Source organism: Euwallacea similis, chromosome 8 (genome assembly GCF_039881205.1).
Source record: "Euwallacea similis isolate ESF13 chromosome 8, ESF131.1, whole genome shotgun sequence".
Lineage (NCBI taxonomy): Eukaryota > Metazoa > Arthropoda > Insecta > Coleoptera > Curculionidae > Euwallacea > Euwallacea similis.
Window position 1 is genome coordinate 1,712,478 of NC_089616.1, and position 20,509 is coordinate 1,732,986.

A 20,509-nucleotide genomic window follows, 5' to 3' on the forward strand; every position below is an offset into this window, starting at 1 on the left:
CAGATTAGTATAGCTCAACCAATGCGTGCAAAAGTTAAAGAGCCCAATGAATCGGTGTCGCAACCGAACGGTCCTGCACGGAAAAGAATCTAAACTTGCGTGAAACTGCCCGTAAAATGCGTTTTATCGGCGAAACGATTAGGAAAAACTGTATCGAGTCATGCATGTGTCTGAAGTGAGGCCCATATGAGGTTTTCTTGAGGCTGTTAGGCGCTGGTACGACCGAAGGCGACCAAGAACAAGCACACAACCTCGATAACAATAACGCAATATTTTCACGCAAAATGTCTTTCTAGAAATAACTGCTCGCATATGGAGAACCAAATAGCATCGAAACGTCCTACGAGTACCACCCACGTGTCCAATCTATATACCTAACTGAAAATGTGAAATGAGATTAGGTACCCACATTGGTAGTATTATAAACTTGGTATCCTTTATTATCGCTGATCCAAATCCCACTATTAGAAGCGTATGCAATAATTTCAAGCACAGTGTTCATGTGACATTTTATTAGTTGGTACCTACATGTGTAGCAAAGTTATATAAATAGTACCGGCGTGTGTATCAAAGAGGAGTGTAGTTATTTTATCTGGAGCTTTGGCTGGCGAATAAATTAAAGTAAATTCTATGTATTCCTCCACCTTTTGATGACCTGAATTGACCCGATTGAGCGTCCATTGGTTCAGGTTAGTTCAGGTTAGTTAGGTAACTTTACGGCGGGATTAACAGGACATGCTTTGAATTATACGAAGAAAATCACTCCTTCCTCACTCTAAAAACGCTTTTTTACTGAGAATGGAATCGGATGGGCGGAGGGTCGCGCTTCTGGGATTCAGCTCCGCAGCTCTAGAAGGCTCCAGGCCCAGAAGTGGGCTCCATGCCGGGGATCCCCAGAATTTTTGGCGGAAGGAAAACGACAAAAAAGTGAAAATATGGCGGATTCAAAGCAATAAACTAGAAATAAACGCACTCGGATGGTTCTACCGAAATTCCTGTCTAAGGTAAAAATTGATTCTGCCTGAGGATTGTGTCCCAAATTCTAGGGGCTGCAGCATACTAAAGAATGCGGTCCTATAAAATTTCCACATGTTAGTGGGTTGATAGCGAAAAGATTGGGTTTATGTGATGGTTCTGAAGAACGTTTCAAGAGCTTGTCCGCTATAGCGCATGAGAATTTAATTAAAAAATCAAACTATATTTATGTCATTTCACGTGTAAAAAGACCATAAGAAAACTTGTTGAGGACTTTATTTGCTTTTTTATGCTCCATTGCCTATTAGTTTTTTTACGGGCTCTTTTGTCTTCTTTACTTGGATCCATCGCTTTTGAACCAATTTTGGCATTGCCACGCCCTCATTTTCTCTTATTTGATCGTTTCATTTTTTTTCTCAAATTTGTAGCTTAAGCAGTTTATCAATTGACCATCCGATATATAACTCATTTCTCTTTTCTTACATGCAGCAATTATTTTGTTGTCTGAATCGAGGTAAGCCTACCTGAAAAACTAAATTTCACCAGTTGTGTCAGCAATCGCACAGCTACGAAGTCAATTTAGCTAAAAATTTCATTTTTTTTTGCAAATTCTTACTACGTCTATTGTCCTTTTCCAGATACCAAAAACAGTGTTGGCCTCGTTGGCTGCATTGAGGAAATGGCCCACAACGCTATTGCGATCTATTGGAACCCAATGGAGAGCCCTGCAAAGGTACCTAAGTGATACTTTCTGTCGCTATAATATATCCGGCACCTGACAAAACGGGAAAACTCCAAGTTAAAGACGGAAAACCTATGAAAAGTGCGTTATTTTATTTCAGATAAATATAGCCGTTCAATGCCTCAGCACGGACTTCAGCAGTCAAAAAGGAGTGAAGGGTCTACCACTCCATTTACAAATCGACACGTATGAGGATCCTAGAGACACAAGCATATATCACCGAGGATATTGCCAAATCAAAGTATTCTGTGATAAGGTGAGAGCTTTGGCCTTTACGGCTTCGACATGCTCTCGGAACAATACAATCATTAATCAGTAATTGGTTGTCGCAGGGAGCCGAGAGAAAAACTCGAGATGAAGAGAGGAGAGCAGCGAAACGAAAAATGACAGCAACTGGAAGGAAAAAGCTGGATGAGTTGTATCATCCAGTATGTGAGCGGTCGGAGTTTTACACCATGAGCGACCTCGCGAAACCTCCGGTTTTGTTTTCCCCGGCGGAAGACATCGACAAAGTGAGTCTCCTCTGTAACCTCCCTTTGTACCAGTCTACTCTACATCTTCTATAATCGAAAATTGAAGTCGAAGAGTGAGGTCCCTATGTTAACGAAGCATTTTCAGCTCACAACAATGGAACTACAAGGCTTCTACACTCACGATCCAGACAGCTCACTGTCAGGCCCAGTGGATCACGTTAAGGCTGGCTCGCCGTTTTTACTCCACACTGCGTCAAAACCGCCCACGACCCCCACTCTGAAGTTTCACAACCACTTCCCCCCAGATACAGAGAAGAAAGAAAGTATTTTAGATGCCACGTTGACGACGGATGGCTCGGTATATTCACCTCCAATCAAAAGAACGAAGCTCGTAAGTCAGAGCAGTGTGGGGCCGCCGCCTTTAAACGAGAGAGTGATGTTGTATGTGAGACAGGAAAATGAGGACGTGTATACTCCCTTGCACGTGGTGCCCCCCACGACTCAAGGACTTCTGAACGCTGTGAGTACAAGAATTTGCATAAGTTAACGCTTGAGCTTTCAATGCTTTGAGGGCCTTCAAAGGTTTTTGTTGTAAATTTTCACTTTTTGGAAATTAATAAAGATGAAATATTAATTTTCGAAATTAATTGAGCCAGTTAATAACACTAATGGATAGTGAGCAAAAGTTTACAAATGCAAACCTCTGGAGCCCCGTGCTTAAAGTGCATGAACCTGGACGTACTGGGCTTTTAATTTTAAACACACGTCTTACTCGAGGTTAAATAACAAAACTAAAAAATGGCATGTATGATTAACATCATTGGTCCAAATTCTGGTCGATGCTGTTTTCAAAGAGAGAAAAAATCATAGACGAAAACAAACATAAAAATTAAAACAAAAATAAATAAGAAAATAAAAGAAATTATAAAAAAATGACCAAACCTTAGCTCATCATGACCAAATCAACTAACAAGTGTTTTATTAACTTCCTACTGCAATTGTATTAATCGAAAAGAATTTGGGCCATCCTTTCTCTACAAATTCAGTTCACTTTTTCCACCTCTACGTATTGGTTTTCCAAACAAAAGCTCAGTACTTCTTCTAAATCAATGCTAAATCAAGAAAGACAGAACTTCTCTATCAGTATTATCTACTTTTTCCAAAAATTAATTCTGTTTTCCTTATTTGCAGATTGAGAATAAGTACAAAATTAGCGCTTCAAGTATTAGTAACTTGTATCGCAAAAACAAAAAAGGGTAAGTTATTTATTTGAAATTCATATTTAGTAGTTGTAAAGAAGTGAACTGGAAGATATTGGTCTATCAAGTATCATAGGTTCGCACAAGTTTACGAGTTACACGTTTCTAATTGGACATATGATGTACTGACTATGTTGTACTGAACCTATAAAACTTGTATTGACAGCTAATGGTTCGCTTTGTACTAACTACAATACCTAAGTAGTACTTGAAAGTACAATTTAGGTAGTACGCTTGTCACAAGTCAATACAAAAAATGCGTTAATAGTACCAAAACAATAGCAGCTCTAAAGGTTTGCATTAGAGCCAGAATAAAAAGTTAAGAAACGCCCCGTACTTGACGGTGCAAATTCCCAACAGCATTTTTGCAAAAAACCTCCCGGTTCAGTCATAGATAAGTAAGAGAATCTAAGGGAATAGCATCAGTAATTGATATTCGATATGAACTAACTGTCTCGAATATACCTTGACCTCTTCTAGGTCTGATGCAATTTGAAGAATTTCTACTTACATGACATTACAATTAATTAAAACATGTATATTATAGAGCGTAACACAAAAGGTGTGGCAATTTGTTATCCCCATTTGTTTTCTATAGTGTATTCTATAATCAATTCCTATAAACAAAGTTCTGTATGTATGATGAAACCAATAGATCGATGAAAGAAAATAAATGTTGTTTTCTACAGATGAGGTGTCTAAAGGTCGATCTCTATGTGCAAGATATTTTACGATACTCATCTTGTATATACGCCTTCAAATGTAATTCAAGTCTTGTTTTCACTCTAAAATATCAATATACAGTCTATAGTATTGAGCACTCTTTAATTTTCTGAACAATTTGGTGAATTTAGTTTTCTAGATAATTTGATGGATTTGGTTTTCTGAACAATTTGGTGGATTGCTTGTCTATGGTAAAAATCTCTAAGAGACATTCTGTATGCGGCTAGTGGATGAAAATCTCTGAACGAGCGTTTCTTTTACGATAGCCTACCTACGAAATACAAAATCGGAAATACACCAATTTTTTCATCAAAAGATCCATCTAAATGTTATGTGTACGGGTTCATCATGAGTACTAATAAACCAATTACTATGACTGGAGAATGTACAGGGTGCTAGGGAAATAATAACTTTCGTAAATTTAACCAATGATTAAAACCATCAATTGGAACAAAAATGTTCCGTATAGCAGGAATCGCAAATGCAGCCATTTCCCGGAAAAGAAAAAAACATCTTTTGAGAATTACCAACATCGCGTCGAGTTTAGTTCATTACGATGCCTACCTAAATAGCTATAATAGATTTTTTGGGTATGATAGATTTTACAGTATTAACAAAATGTACTAAATTTATAAAATTTAAACATGTGATTTTTATTTTATTATTTTAAAGTCATTTACCTTTAAATTATTGTTGTCGCCTCTAATTAGCATAACGTATTAGGTTGCACATTTTACACCACTCACATCACAATAAAAAATACAAATTTATTATTGTATTTACTGCATTAAATGTTCGAAATGTTCACCATTTGAGTCTATGCATGCTCTAGTCCGGGCACTCCTTATCGAATTTTGGTCAACAACATTTGAAATTCGTTCTTCGGCTTCAGGACCGACTTCTCGCTGTCGACCTGTATCCAGAAACTTTTAAGAAACTTACACAAATGTTTGTCTATCTGGAAGTTTTCTTCCTGGATAATAATTAGTGTAAATGCGCTTAACTTCTTCGGAATCGTGTAACGCTTCTCCGTAAATCAAAACCATGTCATGATACTGACGTAAAAAATACATTTTCAGGCAAGTACTGTTAATAAGTGGAAATTAATTCACGTAGTAACGAAAAGGTCAGGTTTTATCAGCTATTGTGTATTAAGGAATTGCAAAAAATAAACTTATTTATAAATAAACGAAAAGTTTATCACAGCTACTAATTTTGACTTTTTTTGGAAAAAGCTATAGTCAGTCGCATACGTACACCTAGCAAACTCGTATTATTTCATAGATAGAATCATGATTCACAAAATATTTTTAAATAGATTGAAACCTTTTCATAAATGATTATTATTGGTCATTTAAAATTTGGGTTTCGATTAATAGGTTGGAAGAAAAAAAAATCAATATCAAAATTCCCAATCTCACAAAAGTGAACATACAGCAAATGAATTTTATTATACTTAGAAAAAAACAATAAAAAAACAAATTCATATTTTGCTGGTCCACCTTCTGCATCTACAGCTACTTGCAACCTTCTGGGCATGGATAAAACCAAATTTCTTGCAATTTAACCCCAAGCCGGAATTAATGCTCTTTTTAGCGATTTTTTCCCTGAAATTTCGTAATTTCGTACCCTTCGCTCTAATTCGTCCCATAGGTGTTCAATAGGGTTAATATCTGGCGAGTGTGGAGGAGAATGAAGTTGCTTGGGCACGTTCTAAAGAAGCCATTCTTTGACGACTAATTTTCGGGTTTAATGCCACTTTTCTACTTATTTTTTTAGGGCGTTCAGATCGGGATTTATTATTAGTTGAATTTGTTAAATTAAAGTTTTCTATAATAGTGTGCACTGTAGATCGAGCTAACTTAACAGTTTATACTATGTCACCATAAGACTTTCCTTCGTTTCGTGATGAAACTATTCAAATTTCGTTTGCAATTTCTCCTCGCACCACGATGTTAGAGATTCAAAATTCGGTTTAATGTGTTTTATTGAAAATTTTACACAAACTAATGTATTATTTGTGCATACAGGGTGATTCCAAAGTTGGAGTTATGCTTTTACCAGCGAATAGGGCTTCAAAAGATAAGATGTTTTTGTCTTTTGGCGCTTTTTTGAAATATCAACATCAATGGAGATACAGGGTGTCAAAGTTTTATTTAAAAAATTAAAATTTATTAATGATTGCTAAACCACTTGAGACAATTAAATAAAATTAATAATAAATAATAAAGTAATTAGTAATAACCAAACGCAAAATTTTCCAGCCGTCTTTGATCAAACATTCAATAATTTTAAATTTTAAATTAAAACAGCATTCAATTTTAAGCGCGCATTAAAACGCTTTTGATTTTTTTAATCGAAAACTGCGTCGCACCAAAAAATAATAAAAGAGCTTTTCTTTTTAGAATTGATCAAGGAATTCAATAATAATTTTTATTTTTAGAAAAATCAGTGACATACTATTTTTTTTTCAAAAATGTTAAACAATTTTTTTGTACGCGCGCCACTGGTAAACTAAAAATCATTTTATTTATTAAAAAATTTCCCTTCTGCGTAGCTATTGACACCTACAAAATTTTGCTTAATTATCTCAAGTGGTTTGGCAATTATTAATACATTTTTATTTTTTAAATAAAACTTTAACACCCTGTATCTCCGTTGATGGTAATACTTCGAAAAAGCGCCAAAGGGGAAAAAAATCTTATTTTTCGAAGCCTTATTCGCCGGTGAAAGCATAACTCCAACTTAAGAATCACCTTTTATATATGCGATAAAAATCCATAAAATCCAAAAAAAGTTTAAATATTTATGATATTTTTGCTGTATGTTCACTTTTGTGAGATCGGAAATTTTTATATTGATTTTTTTTTCTTCCAACTTACTAGTCAAAACCCAAATTTTGAATGACCAATAATGATCATTTATGGGAGGGTTTCAATCTATTTAAAAATATTTTTTGGACCGTGAGTCTAACTATAAAATAGTACGAGTTTGCTAAGTATACGTAGACTTATGTGACTAACTGTATTAGGTTTTCGACCCCTGCCATTGAGGACCGTTTTCGTTCAAAATGATGTTCTTAATTATTGGTTAAATTCACGAAAGTTATTTCCCTAACGCTCTGTATTGCGGTCCTGCTGACCCTCCCTCCATCCGACTTCCATCTGGGAAAGAAGAAATTCCTATTTTCCTCAATTTATAGAACGAACTTCATTGGTGTGTAATCTTGCAGACAAATTTGCATTTGCACTGATACATACATTCAAGCAAGGTTTGTGTGCTAATTATTCTAATGAATTCTTTTCCTTGTAGCATTATCGCCAAGATTGATGACGATATGGTGGCTTACTACTGCAATGAAGATTTGTTTTTGCTAGAGCTCAAAACAGTCGATGAAGACCTTTACAATATAACATTCGTTGAGCTTATGGACCATTGAACGTTGAAAAGCCAACTGATATTATGTACTTAATTACCTACTTATCATTATGATGTTTGTTGTGATTTTTTATGTTACGAGCAATGTGTAGAACTTTATTATTTTATTTTGTTTATAGTAGAATGTTGAGTTTCTGATTATACTATATCGATTTTAATAATGAAATTAAGTTATTGTTAGATCTTGTTTTTATGTTTTATTAGATTGACATGGTCAAGGATTCATTGTATGTTAAAATTCTGCAACTATTAACGAAGTAAATAATTGCATTTGTTTAATTTTTAAGAAACTATTTTGGAGGACTAATGAATATCTGCAAGATATCAGCCAAACGTAGAAACAATACTCATGCATTTTGTTACTGCAAAACGCAACAAGGTTGAACAAATTGTTAGGTGTATCTATTTAAGAAATGTTAATTGAATACGATATTTCTTTTGGCTACATAGACGCGCAACATGGGCATTTAAGTGTCGAATCTATCTATGTAATCTACGTCGAAATCTGCTCCGTTAAGTCGCAGGAAGACTCGAGGCAAATGGGAGTAACACCTCTAACTTTGCTACGATTTGTCATCCGAGTCGCAAAAACCTGTAAAAATGCGTGAAATGAGCCTTGATTTGGGGCCCTGCTCAGCTGAGAACATGCAATTTTCAACGGTAACTTTGAACAAATCGCGCGCTCAATTTTTCTGTTTAAAAAACTCTCTTTTGCAGTTTGTTCTGAGTTGTTTAACTTCAATCAAAATTCAACTTTACCTGGAAAGCAAAAATAGCAGTGTATGATCGCACCAATTTCCGAGCAAAAGTAATACGCAATTCGGGCACTTTTAATTTTTCCTGCCTAATTGACAAATCAGAGTAAAGTCGGGACTGCGAATCTCACTTAAGCCAAGTTTCGTGGAGCTCTAACGACATCGATAATCCCATGCTGCGCGTTAAAAAAACGCACTGTATGTATGATAATTCCGTTGATCCCACCAAGTGTGTCAACAGTGTATGTTAAGACATGGCCATATGTCACCAAAGATTTTTTTGTGTTTTAAAACTTAACATCTATTTTTTAAATTTCTATCTTTCTTGCACCCTCCCTTAAAAGCAAAAATACACTGGCACTATTGGTGATGTTCTATGTTTCAAACTAGGGACGCATGAAACACACTTTTTCGAAGCATGCGTTAATGCATAACGTACTGGCGTTAGAAGTATGCTACCTAAGCACCATCCTCAGTTGTCTGTAGGTACTGCATTTATATAGTTTTAGCCTTACGACAAATTCCATTTGGTGTATAAAGCTCACTTATTGCCTGAATATATTATAGAAATCTAGTGATAACTTCTATTATGAATATGTTAAATTTAAAGGTAGCGAATACTGCATAAGCGTTCATTAAGTATTAGTCTTATAAAACAATATGCTCTTCACAGGTCTTAATGGAAATTGGACTTTGGCTTAGAACCCCCTTTATAGTACGTTTGAACCGAATCTTGGTCATGACGCTTCAGTAAAACTGCTACTCCATGCTCCTTCTACCCGCACTACCTATACGCTCATAGAGGGTCCTTATAGGTTTTTGCCATCCCTGACGCCCTTGAACACCGTCTCCCTAAGCTAATCTAATTTCCATTCTCAGATTACATAAAATTATAATGTATCGGTGAGTTTCGTTGTTTTATAAATGTGCTTCCACACGGGGACCATATGAAATCTCGACAAAAACTAATTCTGTTTTCCCACTTCCACTTCCACAGCATGATTTTGTCTCAGGCGTTAAACCGCTATAAAAATCCATGAAATTTGCAATTGGTCACCGTAAATGATCTCAAAATTAAAATGTGAGTGTTTTAATGATCTTAAACAACACATTTTTAGAACTTGCATTAGTTCAGATATTTCGTGGAACACTAATAGTTCCCCTTCTGTGTATATAGCTTTAGAATTTTACTGGTTTGTACATAGCATACGTCGTGAGGTAAAGAAAGACAAGTTTTTTAAAATTTTGTGATACCAGCTACTCACTATTTCCAGCATTAGTTCACATATGTGTATATAAGACAGATTTTACGTGAAATTCTGCTTGGCATCATTCTGGAAAGAATTGTTTGATTTTAAGTTCAGAACAGAATTATTTGGTTTATATGTTTAAAACGTTCTTATAAATTAGTTTTAATTACGTTATTTTTTACGAAGTATCTGTAGCTAAGACGCTGTTATTCTATGTTTAAAAAACTTATGTATAACTCTTATTGAACAGTAGCGACACATCACATACCTGCCGATCGATTCAAAATTACAACAGTGAAAATACTTAAAGTAAGTACCTGACTAAGCCATTTTACCGTACTTTTTCTAAAACAACATAAATTGCATATTAAACCCTGCGCTCAGTTTTTAACTCCTCGGTCGATTCTCATTAAGATAACTCTTCTTTTACGCATGTCTGCATAGTACCTATACATACGTTATCACTTGTAAAAAAACTCTTACCTTATAACTTATTATATAAAATGTACAACAAATGTAGTCATTTTGTACTGTCTCAAGTCTCTGATATTAGACATTTAATTAGCATAAGCTTTCTGTATGCAAACTTTAGTATAAAATGCTATTTTTAGAAATGCAGTCGAAACTTTAATTCTGTCTAGTATCTCGATATTACGTATGCTCAAGCATTGTCAAGTCGAGTAGACTATATTCGCAATATTACTTAAGTTTTTTATATGTATGTCTTGATTTTATAAATAAAATTATATATTTTATTACTGGTACGTCTGTTACGTTCGCCGCAGCTCCACGGACGTTAGGTGGGGAGATCTAGGCAGCCAGTCTATTTCAACCCCTCCGTCAATCCACTGGTTAGGAAAGATAGTAGGTACTACGGCAATTTAAAAAAAAATGCATCATTGTGGCTTATAGAGGGAGGTTAGAAGGGGGAAATACACACAAATAGTGAAATGAGAAAAACATATATTGTAGATATCCACCATTATATCACACATGCCTTGAACTTCATAATGAGTTTCACTTTTTGAACATGAAAAACAGCACAGCTTCAAACATACCTAAAGAAAAGACTAAAATAAATACATTAAAAACGTTCCAGATATCGCCGAAACTTCTTGGATTCGAATTCACCAAAAAACCCACTGTTTTTTGTATTAAATTAATTTTCTGCTCCAAGTCCTGGAGGCGCTTATCGATTTCCTGTAATTGCTCCTTCATCCTAAAGTAAGATAGATTTGAAACAATATTATCTGAACGTTGAAGGAGATAGCTTGCCTTCTCCTCCCTATTTTTTGACATTTACTATCGACTTGGGAAGAATCTGAATGAAACTCATCAGTGCTACTGTCTACATCTATGTCGGACGAAATTTGCTTCATGGTAATTTTTCGTTTTGAAGATTTTGACGATGAACGTGACTCTTTTATCTGTAATTGCAAATTCACACATAAAAATGTGCCTAACCTTTCTCAACTACATTTCTATATTTATCAATAAAAAAAGCTACCCTTTCAACGAGACTAGTTGTCCCTTTCAATCATATACCTGTTGCGATTCCACCCCAACAATACTCGCTGTCCTGATCATTGGCGTAGGATGTTTAGTCCTTGTAAGAATTTTATATTCATATTCGTATTGATAAAGATCATTTCGCGGATCCCATGGCCTCAAATCCGAGTGTTTGTACACCCATTGACCGGTCTTTAAATCCTGTTGAAAATGCACTGGACTCCACTCTTCACATTTGACTTTGCGTTCCTTAGATCTCGCTACAAATAACATCTCACTCGTTACACCACCAAGAAATTATAGTCATAAAACCATGAAAATTACGCAAAACTTGTCATCATCATTCCACGAAATTACGAACCTCTCTGGGCTTCTTCCAGAAGAGTTTTCTCCTCTGTCGCAGAACTCATATCATCCCTTAGTATTGCTGCCGAAACGTGTTGCCACAACCTTTCAGATTCGTTTTCCCCCTGATTATCCAAAGAAACCGTGTATCTCAAAAGACGTTGCTTTCGTACAGCTGGAGCCGAGGAAAACAGAAGTTGCATTTCCCCAGTTCTTTTGTCTTTTATATGAATAGCTCCGTCCCAGTATCCTTCTATCGTTGCTAATGTTTCTTTCCCCAGTTTCAAACGCCCAGTGATGCAGTTTGTTTGTTCGGAACCACCCAAAAACGGCTGCAAGATTAAAAACGAAATAAGAAAAGGCGCATTGTACGCGCAAAAAATTACCTTAAGCTTAAATTCGATCTCGGTATAATATCCCGTTTTCTCACAGTCGATGGTAATCTTGCCCCCAAGCTCCATGGTCAAGGTACCCATTAAAATTCCTTTGCAGTGTGCGTACGGAACGGTCAACTTGTAATCTTCCCCGCGAGGTAACAAGGTAAGAACAGCGGTACCGTCTAAGATGGCCGATGTTGAATTACCATAAAATTTAGATCTGGCTAAAATACTAGCGCTTATGGCAAATCCATCTTGCCGGTTCGTCACGTAAAAGGCGGAAACCTAAAAAAGTCATGTGTTATCACATAAATCAGTTACCATTCAATTACAAATACAGGGTGTCCATTTAACAGCCCTTCGGACTCTTATGAATTAATTTGTGATTTCATAAAAAAATCAATTATGACGATATATATGAGACTAATGAAGGTACATTTTAAAATTAGCGGCAAACATACAGGATGTCCCAAAAAAGCGGGACGTCATAAAGTATAATTTTTTAAATGGGACTACCCGCATTTTTTTACGTGATAGACTCCTCTCTTAAACCTGTGTTAGTTCCTAGATTTTTTTAACCCTCGGATGCAGTGACTCGAAGCTATGGCGTTTTAAAGGAAACTTTAGACATTTGCAATGCCTCATAAAAAAATTAATATCGTAATTACATTAAGTTAAATTTTGATAATTTCTGGATAGATTCTGACGTTAAATCCCTTTAGCAGGTATTAATACTCATTTAGCCAAAAATTTATACAGGGTGTCCACAATAACAACTTTAATTTTCACCTTTTCGACTTTAAACGACGAATTGGGGCCATTAAATGAACACCCTGTAGATATCGTCTCTCTGGTATTCCGTACTAACTTGTTCTTCTGAACGAAATGGCGATTCGGACCTTTGCCATTATTCCGAAAATCATTTAATTACAACATAATCAAACGTTTATTGATTGTTGTCACCATGTCACCAAGTTGTTACCACCAAAAGAATCTATCACCATTTAGCAGAAAAATTACATACAAGGTTCAAACATCTCAATCAATGAAAATTTAGTGTAATTTTGCAAAGAAAAGTATGTTGTTAAAACACTGTTACACAGCACTGTTGTTGACACATTGTATATTGCACAGTATCTATATACAGTTTGCCCAAAATAAAAATATATCAAATTAACTTTCATATCTCGAGTAAGTAGAAATATTAAAATTTAAATATTCGTAAGGCGCATCAACTTTTAAACCGATGAGCTGTAAATTTGTAAAAGGCTATAAGGTTTTTTCAAGTTTCTAAGCGATATCATGTCTTAGATGAGTTAGTCGAGTGTTAGCGCGGCAATAAACGGAGTGTTCGTCATATGAAATTTAATAATAACTGGAAAAATTGGGCATTCTTTTTGTTTCAAAGATTCGTGATATATGTCGCTTCTGTAGCTGACATTTAGGGAGTGAAATTGGTGTCATCTAGCTGTTTTTTGCAGCGACTGAGAGTGAGTGTCGCTAAATACCCTTTTTCTTCTTTAGAAACTGGAAACTAAAAGTACCAAATCTATCGGAATTAATCACGCCTAGATTCTCATTCATGCATCAACTATGGAAGCCTAAATCCAAGCCAAACTCATTTAACTATTAACTAGAATTTTCTGATTTATATTATAAACACTGGTACTTGAAAAATCAATCACCCATATTTCAAAACTTGCATATAAATAAACGCATTTTTTATCTCACTTGATTGATGCAACTTGTATATTATGCAAATAGCCATGCTTACAGGAGGGTGGTGGGAAACTTGTTCAGCGATGTAGAAGGTCTTGCTACTATTAGGATGGTTCCAATAACATCTAAAAGTTTCTCCTAAGATTGGATTATATGGCTTCTTCAAACCCTTAGGTTTTTTATACAATCCTGATAAGTACCACTTCACCACTTGCTTCATTCTCGTAAAAGCGTCATCTTCAAGTACCGCTCTGAAATGCGAAATACGTTTTCTCACAAATATTTTTTCTATTTCTGCTAACGCTTTTGACACCTTTCAAATAATCGAGGTTCGGCAGATTGTCAAGAAACAACCTTCAAAATTAAGCACGCAAAAATGCAAAGAAATATCTTAGTACTTACTGCGACAAAATGTCCACATGATAATATGAATCAGACAATTTGTCAAGAAACGACCTGGGTTCTAAAATAAATGTGGGCAATACAACCTTGCTTAAATCCATACCTGGACGAACTTGTTTGACTAAATACCAGATCAAGGACTTATGTTCTTCAGCCAGTTCTTCCATCTAAAAGTTTAATTTATAATAAGTGATAAACGTAATAACTAATCTGGACCAACCTGAGCTCCGACTTCTCCAAACTCCTCTTCGGTGTTTGGAATATATGAACTTTCTAGTGGATCAACATCCATATCGTCCTCCTTTATAGATGCTTCCGATTCAGTATCACTTAGATCTACCTCTCCAGTGCTGAGTTGGGCTCCATTGTCAGTTTGACTTGTATTATCTAGATCTAATTAACCACAACACTTACGATCTTCATTAATTAAAAATAAAGCAGGAATTTTACGTGTAGAAAAATTTACAGTGAAGAAAATTACATAATTTTTTATCGATCTGGAACGTACCATGGACGAAGTGCTTTTCATAGTCAGTTTCACTCCACTGAGTCTCATGCGTGGTACTACCCGTTGAAGATTTGTTACTGACTGAGCGAATAAGAGCAGCGTCGTTTCTGATTGATATTTCCAAGGCGTCCAGCCAGCACATACCAGATGCCTGACTAGAGGCTCTAAATATTAAATATGAACTTGGTAGGGGCTGCACCACCGCCCCTGAAAATTGGTGATTGTAATAAGGGAGCTTTTTAAAAATCGCACAGGCGTGATTACCGATTGTTTCGTTTTCTGGCCCCCGAGGGGCCCATATGGTTTGATCCAATGGGTTATACAACTTAAAGCAAAATCCATCTTTCTTGCTGGGCCTCTCTATAACTTTGCAAGAGTTAAGTAGTACCGTGCCCACCCAATGACTTCCCTGAAACCATAAAGTCATAAAACCTAGTTCTCGCGAAGGTAGCACAAACCCACTTTCGTCTTGGGACTTTTATATAGCACAAGCAACCCTGGCATTAACACACACCACAGTTTGGTCCATGACTTCAAAGTTCCTCTAACTTTCAACCAGTCACTTAACACTACGACCGAAGGATCCTTTAGAGAGTTTAGGAGCTCATTGGTGACTCGCTTTTTTTCCTTGCGGTAATTCTTCCTTTGGGCCTTGTAAGATTCTTTCCTCATTAATTTGGAGCTCGATTCGGACGAATGAACCTAAAGGTTTAAGAACTTTACTAATTTTCTTATAAAATCATTTATGTAATTAAACTAGTTTAACTTACCCCATCGGTGCCAAGTGTCTGGTCTTGTTTGTCTATATTGGATATTCCTAGAACGAATTCAATATTACTTGATGAGTTCTACATATGTACGAGTTTGTATAACAATAAGGGAAGTTTTCCATTGGGTAAGCGTGCGTTGCACAGGGTAATATCGAAGAGAAACTCATAACTAGTTCTAGAATATGTTATACAGGCACTTTAAACCATTAAATTAATGGTTATTGGGGATACATAATGTAGGAAATATATTCAGATTGAATTGATTCAGCTTAAATGCGAATAGGAACGAAGCATAAAGCACTTTTATTGGAAAAAGAGTAGAGTACAATACATTGCCTATTACTGATGTTAATGATACCCTATTGTCATTGAAACAGGGAAATATTTATTTATAATGTAAACAAAACAACATCATCGGTTCCAAACGAAAATTAAGGTCGTTTACAGAGCGGCTCTAATTTACTGCATTTCCAACAGGATGGTGCTTCTGCACGTTATATTTTATCGGTTCGCCAGTTTCATGACAATAATTTTCCTAATAGATGGATTGGCAGAAAAAGTACTATTGAGTGGCCAGCTAAATCTCCCGACCTTACACCTCTCGACTTTTTTCTTTGAAGATACCTTAAAAGCGCGGTTTACGCGACTTCGGTACTCCTCGTCATTCTTTACGTAGGTATCTACTTACATAGTGTAAACGCTCAGAATTTACTAATATAGTTTTTGTTGGTTTTGATGGATTGGAATATTAGCTGTATAATGCCTAATATATGATCTATCTCTCAATGTCTATGTGGATGTCAATACTCGTGTATGTATCAGCATTTCATAGCGCAGATACGTCAATAAAACTCTAAAGAATTGCTACACTGACGGTTTGCAATAACGACGATAAATGATTATAGATTATAAATGGGAAGGGTCAAGGATACTGAACTATAACTCAAGCCTCAGACATTATTTCCAATTATACTTTGCCAGTGTTAGAGACCAAATAAATGCTTTTTGGTAAATTCTTGGGAGCATTGCTGTTAATAATACTAAGTTCTACTGCTGGTAATTATAGTCTCTCCATCATAAAAAAAATATTGTTAGAAAACAACTAAATGTATTTCATTAAAATATTATCAGGTTGGAAAAGGTTTACTTTACTAATGCTGTAGTTTGGTATTTTATTTATGGGTTTAAAAATAGGAATATTTTTGACAACACAAGTGCAATATATGTGAGGAAAACCTATGAAAGTCAAACTTGCAGTAAAACTGTGTTTAATTATACAGATTGTAAGATGTTTTTGAGGATAAAGTAATAATGGTTCAAGTTCAGAGTGTAACATTTCATCATGATACTTTTTTGCTAATGGGTCAATTAGAATTTTTTATTATTTGGCAGAATAGTATCGATTTCTTAAATATCTCTATGATGATAAAGTACACCCTGCATATTTGTCAATAAAATGATCAATTAACTTTTATTTGATGTGCATACACATCAGTTGATTCCAAAATGTTGCCTTAATGTGTAGGAATTATAGAAATCACTGCACATAGGTCTAACTCATTTGGGCTCAATGTAATAACCTCTATCTAGGCACTTAAATATTAGATGTCTATAAAATACAAAAGAAACCTATGGTTACATCAATTTTTTGAGTTCTAGTCTGCTGCTAAGATACTACGAGGTAATTTCTGGGCACCCTGTATATTAACAAACCTACTCCCTGTAAAGAGGAAAATGCATAAATTTTTTACTCACAAACACATACAGGTCCAACTGGAAACAAGATAGATTAAACAATTCTTAATTGTAAACATATTTCCTTCTTGTTAAGAGTACTTTTTTGGGATTTTTAACATGAAACAAGTTCAAATTTGAATGAATTAAATTTAAAATGCTTTGGGATCAGGCAATTTTAAGATGTAGTGAGGGTCACCATATTTAAAAAAAAACTGAAGTAACGGAATCTGTGGGAATGGTAAGCAATGAATACAGAACAATAATATTACAAAAGCTTGGATACTCAGACTTGAGAGAGACACATAAATTAACTGACCGAAAAATATAGAAATTGCGTAGGACTCACCAGGGCTGCCTGGAACGGGGCTATTACTCAATGAATCTGTAGATGGCAATTTTGGCAATATGTTTAATATAACTCTGGACTTTCTTTCCTCATTCTTGGATGGTTTTATTGAGACAATACCCGAATCTAAATTGTTTTGAACGTTCTGTGGCCCTCCGGTGCTTGAAAACATCCCTATCACCGCAAAGCTACTGTATATTCTGTAATTTCACTGCCCCAGCTGCGTTGTCATCTCTCACAGTTGTAGCAAATGGAACAACTACATTAATTTGCACCGCATTTATAAATAATGATCGTGTATTGATTTTATCCTTTAATGTCAATGGACATTAAAAGCAAAATATTTGATTTTTATGAGATCCGCACATGCACAAAAGATATAAATTCCCTTCGCATTCAAGCCATCACATCTGCATCAAAATCAAAACATTTAGAGTGTCAAGATCAGCTATGCATGACACTGACACTGACATTAGATCTCTGCAAAGAGTTTTTCAGCCATTCCGATTAAACCCGATCATCGCCAGGCAATCCGATTGGCTGAAAACCGGTTTTGTTACACTTTTTGCCATCACTCTTACTAAGTTAGAGTGAAATAGTCCAATGACCGGCCGGAACGCTTTGCATTAAAAAGGGTGCGCAACGCTTTTTTCCAGGGTGTTACTGCTAATGTTCGAGGAGATTGTACTACAAAAATCACCGGTACTGTTCGCCATTAAGTCTAGAAATTGACTTGCAAGTAAACTGTAGTTTAGTTGCGCCTTTGACACATAAATAAATAACATTGGTTTTTTGCAGTTTTTGTGTAAAAACAGTGATTCTTAGTATACAAACACATCACGTCTTTATTGAATCGAATCGTAACGAAATTCGTCTTCAAGGTTACTGTCATAATCATAAATGGAATAAATGCGACATCAGTTTCATTTTGAAGTGCCTATGAATTTCCGTAGTTCGTGTTCAGGCAAAATTTAATGTTTTGTTTACGTTGTTGATAATGTTGACATGTCTTCCTGAACTAGCTGTCCGGGGCGACAAGTGCAGGAAAGTACCATAAGATCAGATATAAAAAAACAGACCATTGTCAAGACTGGTTTATTTGTGGACTCGGGGTGATATTAAAAATTCATAAAAACTCAATAACATAAGTGAAAAACAAGTAAAAATATATTTGCTCATGGTTTAAAATAAAAGTCTCAATTTTCTTCATTTGAACGTGAAAAGGAATCAAAACGTGTCATTAATCATGAATAAAAAGGACCCCTCTACCGTTGAAATAGCCCCCTTGAGATCCTTCGACGACTTCCTGTTCGATTCAGCAAGGTTCCAAATCCCCAACTTCAAAGACTTGGAGAAATGGGGTAACCGCGTTTCCAGTAACTTGCTTTATTATCAAACAAATTATTTTCTTCTGGCAGCCTGCATATTCGTAATAGTCGGGTAAGATATTATATATTCTCCTTACATATGGACTTTTTATTCTGAGAAACAAATCGTAGTAAATGTGGCACCACTTTTATATTACAGTATAACTGATCGTCTGAACTGCAAACTTTGCCCTTAAACCAGAAGCCTCCCTTTTTTTTTCAAGTATAGATAGTCCAAAGTATACTGTAATGAAATAAGAACCCATAGCTGTGATGATAGTATCGAAAGTCCTATAACTTACCATTATTTTTTTTCAATTTTGTGAAACTCTAATGACTTTTTTAGAGTAATCCATCCTGTAAAAATGATTTGTGGTTGTATAGCAACAGGATTAATAATTGGAATATTTGTTTATCTATCCAATGAGAAAGCAACAGCAGCAAATGTTAAGCATCATCCTATAATCACCTTGATTATACTTTTTGGTTTAATATACTTTGTGGCTTATATGTTCCAGAGTGTTCTTGTCTTTTTCCTAGGACTCTTACTTCCAATTTCAGGTAAGATAATGATTATAGATAGATAAATAAATAGATAATGTACAGAGATTATATTTAATTAAATCTGTACCCATTGACTTGAGGCTTACACTATTTAAACTTCTACCCCTATATCCCTTTTTTCCTCACTTCTAGTCACATTTCTACATGCTTCTTTGAGATTAAGAAACATGAAAAATAAAATTGCAAACAAAGTGGAGTTCTTAGGACTGAAAAGAACACCAATGGGGCTTTTTCTTGAACAAATGGGACTGGAAGGAGATATTTTTTAAACTCTTAAAAGTTGTGTGTAAAATTTGCTCTTACTTTTTTCTTAAGTCTTAGGCATTACATTTTGCTCATAGTGTATGATAAGGTCTACTTTATATTTTCATATATATATATATAGAGTATAGTATCTACCTATTGCATATAATGTATGGTGTATACCAAAGTTATTTTGTATTCAAATTTTATTATTAACCTGTATTAGCAGTGTTTACTGATCTAACCAAAGTATTATTAGCATTACCTAAACACTTTGAAACATCAGGTCTTTAAAAAGGTTAATCAGTGTACATACTGAATAAGTGGAAATACAAGCTATTCTTGCTTATCTTGCAAAAGTTAAGTGACAACGATTTCCAATAGCTTGATGGTAAATCAGAATGTTACGGATAAATTTAAAATTTAATAACTTTCGTTGTTTATTTCCATTGTGGATGAAGGAATCTAATATCTGCTGCAAATTTTTTTTAAAAACCAATATGGCTGTTATTGACTCATAAGTATTTATAAACACTTGTTAATCGTACATTCAAACTATATTAGAAATAGGCATGACATGCATGGCAGTACAGCCTTTTCTGTCGCTTTAATTAAGTAGACATTTTATTTCAATTAAAATCTATTAAACTTGGTAGCTTAACAATTATTATGGTACTGTAAGATAGATGAGATTTTTCTGATATGAGGCGATCCAGCATAAGAGTTCTTGTTTAGTTTAAATCTGGAAGAAACTTGCATGAAATGCACGTTTGTATTTGCGTATAAGTATTTAAATAAAGATTTTTGAAAATGTTTGGCATACTTTGCAAGTACTAAAATGTAATTATATAGCAAGAAGTAGCATTGTATTTTTCCCCATAAAAATCATTGAATCACATACATTCAAATTTCAAGGGCTTGTTGAAAGAAGAGAGGCCATCTCGGTCAAACAGACGGCTGCTCTAACAGCCTAAAGACTCCTACCTCCTTTTTTGGCCAACAAAATA

General features: G+C 35.1%; 3 protein-coding genes across 8 annotated transcripts in view; 2 read left to right on the top strand and 1 right to left on the bottom strand.

Moving 5' to 3' along the window:
- grh (grainy head) overlaps positions 1 to 10,370 on the top strand; it is a 66,543-nt gene extending 56,173 nt beyond the window's left edge. For 5 of the 6 annotated variants that reach the window (XM_066392536.1, XM_066392539.1, XM_066392535.1 and 2 more), the window contains 6 exons: positions 1,614 to 1,708; positions 1,818 to 1,973; positions 2,050 to 2,229; positions 2,336 to 2,710; positions 3,382 to 3,446; positions 7,485 to 10,370. In XM_066392536.1, the coding sequence (XP_066248633.1) occupies positions 1,614 to 1,708; positions 1,818 to 1,973; positions 2,050 to 2,229; positions 2,336 to 2,710; positions 3,382 to 3,446; positions 7,485 to 7,611 (998 nt within the window). In that variant the 3' untranslated portion in view covers positions 7,612 to 10,370. The remainder of the gene's footprint in view (positions 1 to 1,613; positions 1,709 to 1,817; positions 1,974 to 2,049; positions 2,230 to 2,335; positions 2,711 to 3,381; positions 3,447 to 7,484) is intronic. The other variant, XM_066392538.1, reaches the window with a different exon arrangement.
- A 191-nt stretch (positions 10,371 to 10,561) lies between these two features.
- Positions 10,562 to 17,770, bottom strand: Orp8 (Oxysterol-binding protein-related protein 8). Its single transcript, XM_066392299.1, has 13 exons — positions 17,329 to 17,770; positions 15,246 to 15,292; positions 14,938 to 15,177; positions 14,740 to 14,884; positions 14,476 to 14,682; positions 14,188 to 14,360; positions 13,968 to 14,134; positions 13,621 to 13,816; positions 11,856 to 12,131; positions 11,486 to 11,801; positions 11,161 to 11,384; positions 10,891 to 11,042; positions 10,562 to 10,834 (listed from the first exon to the last, which is right to left on the bottom strand). Exons 1-13 carry the CDS (start codon positions 17,498 to 17,500, stop codon positions 10,633 to 10,635), a joined length of 2,517 nt encoding a protein of 838 aa, XP_066248396.1. The 5' UTR covers positions 17,501 to 17,770; the 3' UTR covers positions 10,562 to 10,632.
- Positions 17,771 to 18,400: 630 nt separating this feature from the next.
- Positions 18,401 to 20,277, top strand: LOC136410470 (PRA1 family protein 3-like). Its single transcript, XM_066392636.1, has 3 exons — positions 18,401 to 18,768; positions 19,042 to 19,256; positions 19,392 to 20,277. The coding sequence occupies exons 1-3, from the start codon at positions 18,575 to 18,577 to the stop codon at positions 19,526 to 19,528; spliced, it is 546 nt and encodes a 181-aa protein (XP_066248733.1). The 5' UTR covers positions 18,401 to 18,574; the 3' UTR covers positions 19,529 to 20,277.
- The last annotated feature ends 232 nt before the right edge of the window (positions 20,278 to 20,509 follow it).

What these genes read in the sequence shown, in the direction of transcription:
- Orp8 (XM_066392299.1), bottom strand. Translation starts at nt 17,500, where the DNA reads ATGTTTTCAAGCACCGGAGGGCCACAGAACGTTCAAAACAATTTAGAT. An exon ending in TTGGAGAAGTCGGAGCTCAG is followed by an intron (nt 14,135 to 14,187) that starts GTTGGTCCAGAT and finishes TTAAACTTTTAG; the next exon opens with ATGGAAGAACTGGCTGAAGA. An exon ending in TCTGGAAGAAGCCCAGAGAG is followed by an intron (nt 11,385 to 11,485) that starts GTTCGTAATTTC and finishes TGTTATTTGTAG; the next exon opens with CGAGATCTAAGGAACGCAAA.
- LOC136410470 (XM_066392636.1), top strand. Translation starts at nt 18,575, where the DNA reads ATGAATAAAAAGGACCCCTCTACCGTTGAAATAGCCCCCTTGAGATCC. An exon ending in TGCATATTCGTAATAGTCGG is followed by an intron (nt 18,769 to 19,041) that starts GTAAGATATTAT and finishes TGACTTTTTTAG; the next exon opens with AGTAATCCATCCTGTAAAAA. An exon ending in ACTCTTACTTCCAATTTCAG is followed by an intron (nt 19,257 to 19,391) that starts GTAAGATAATGA and finishes CCTCACTTCTAG; the next exon opens with TCACATTTCTACATGCTTCT.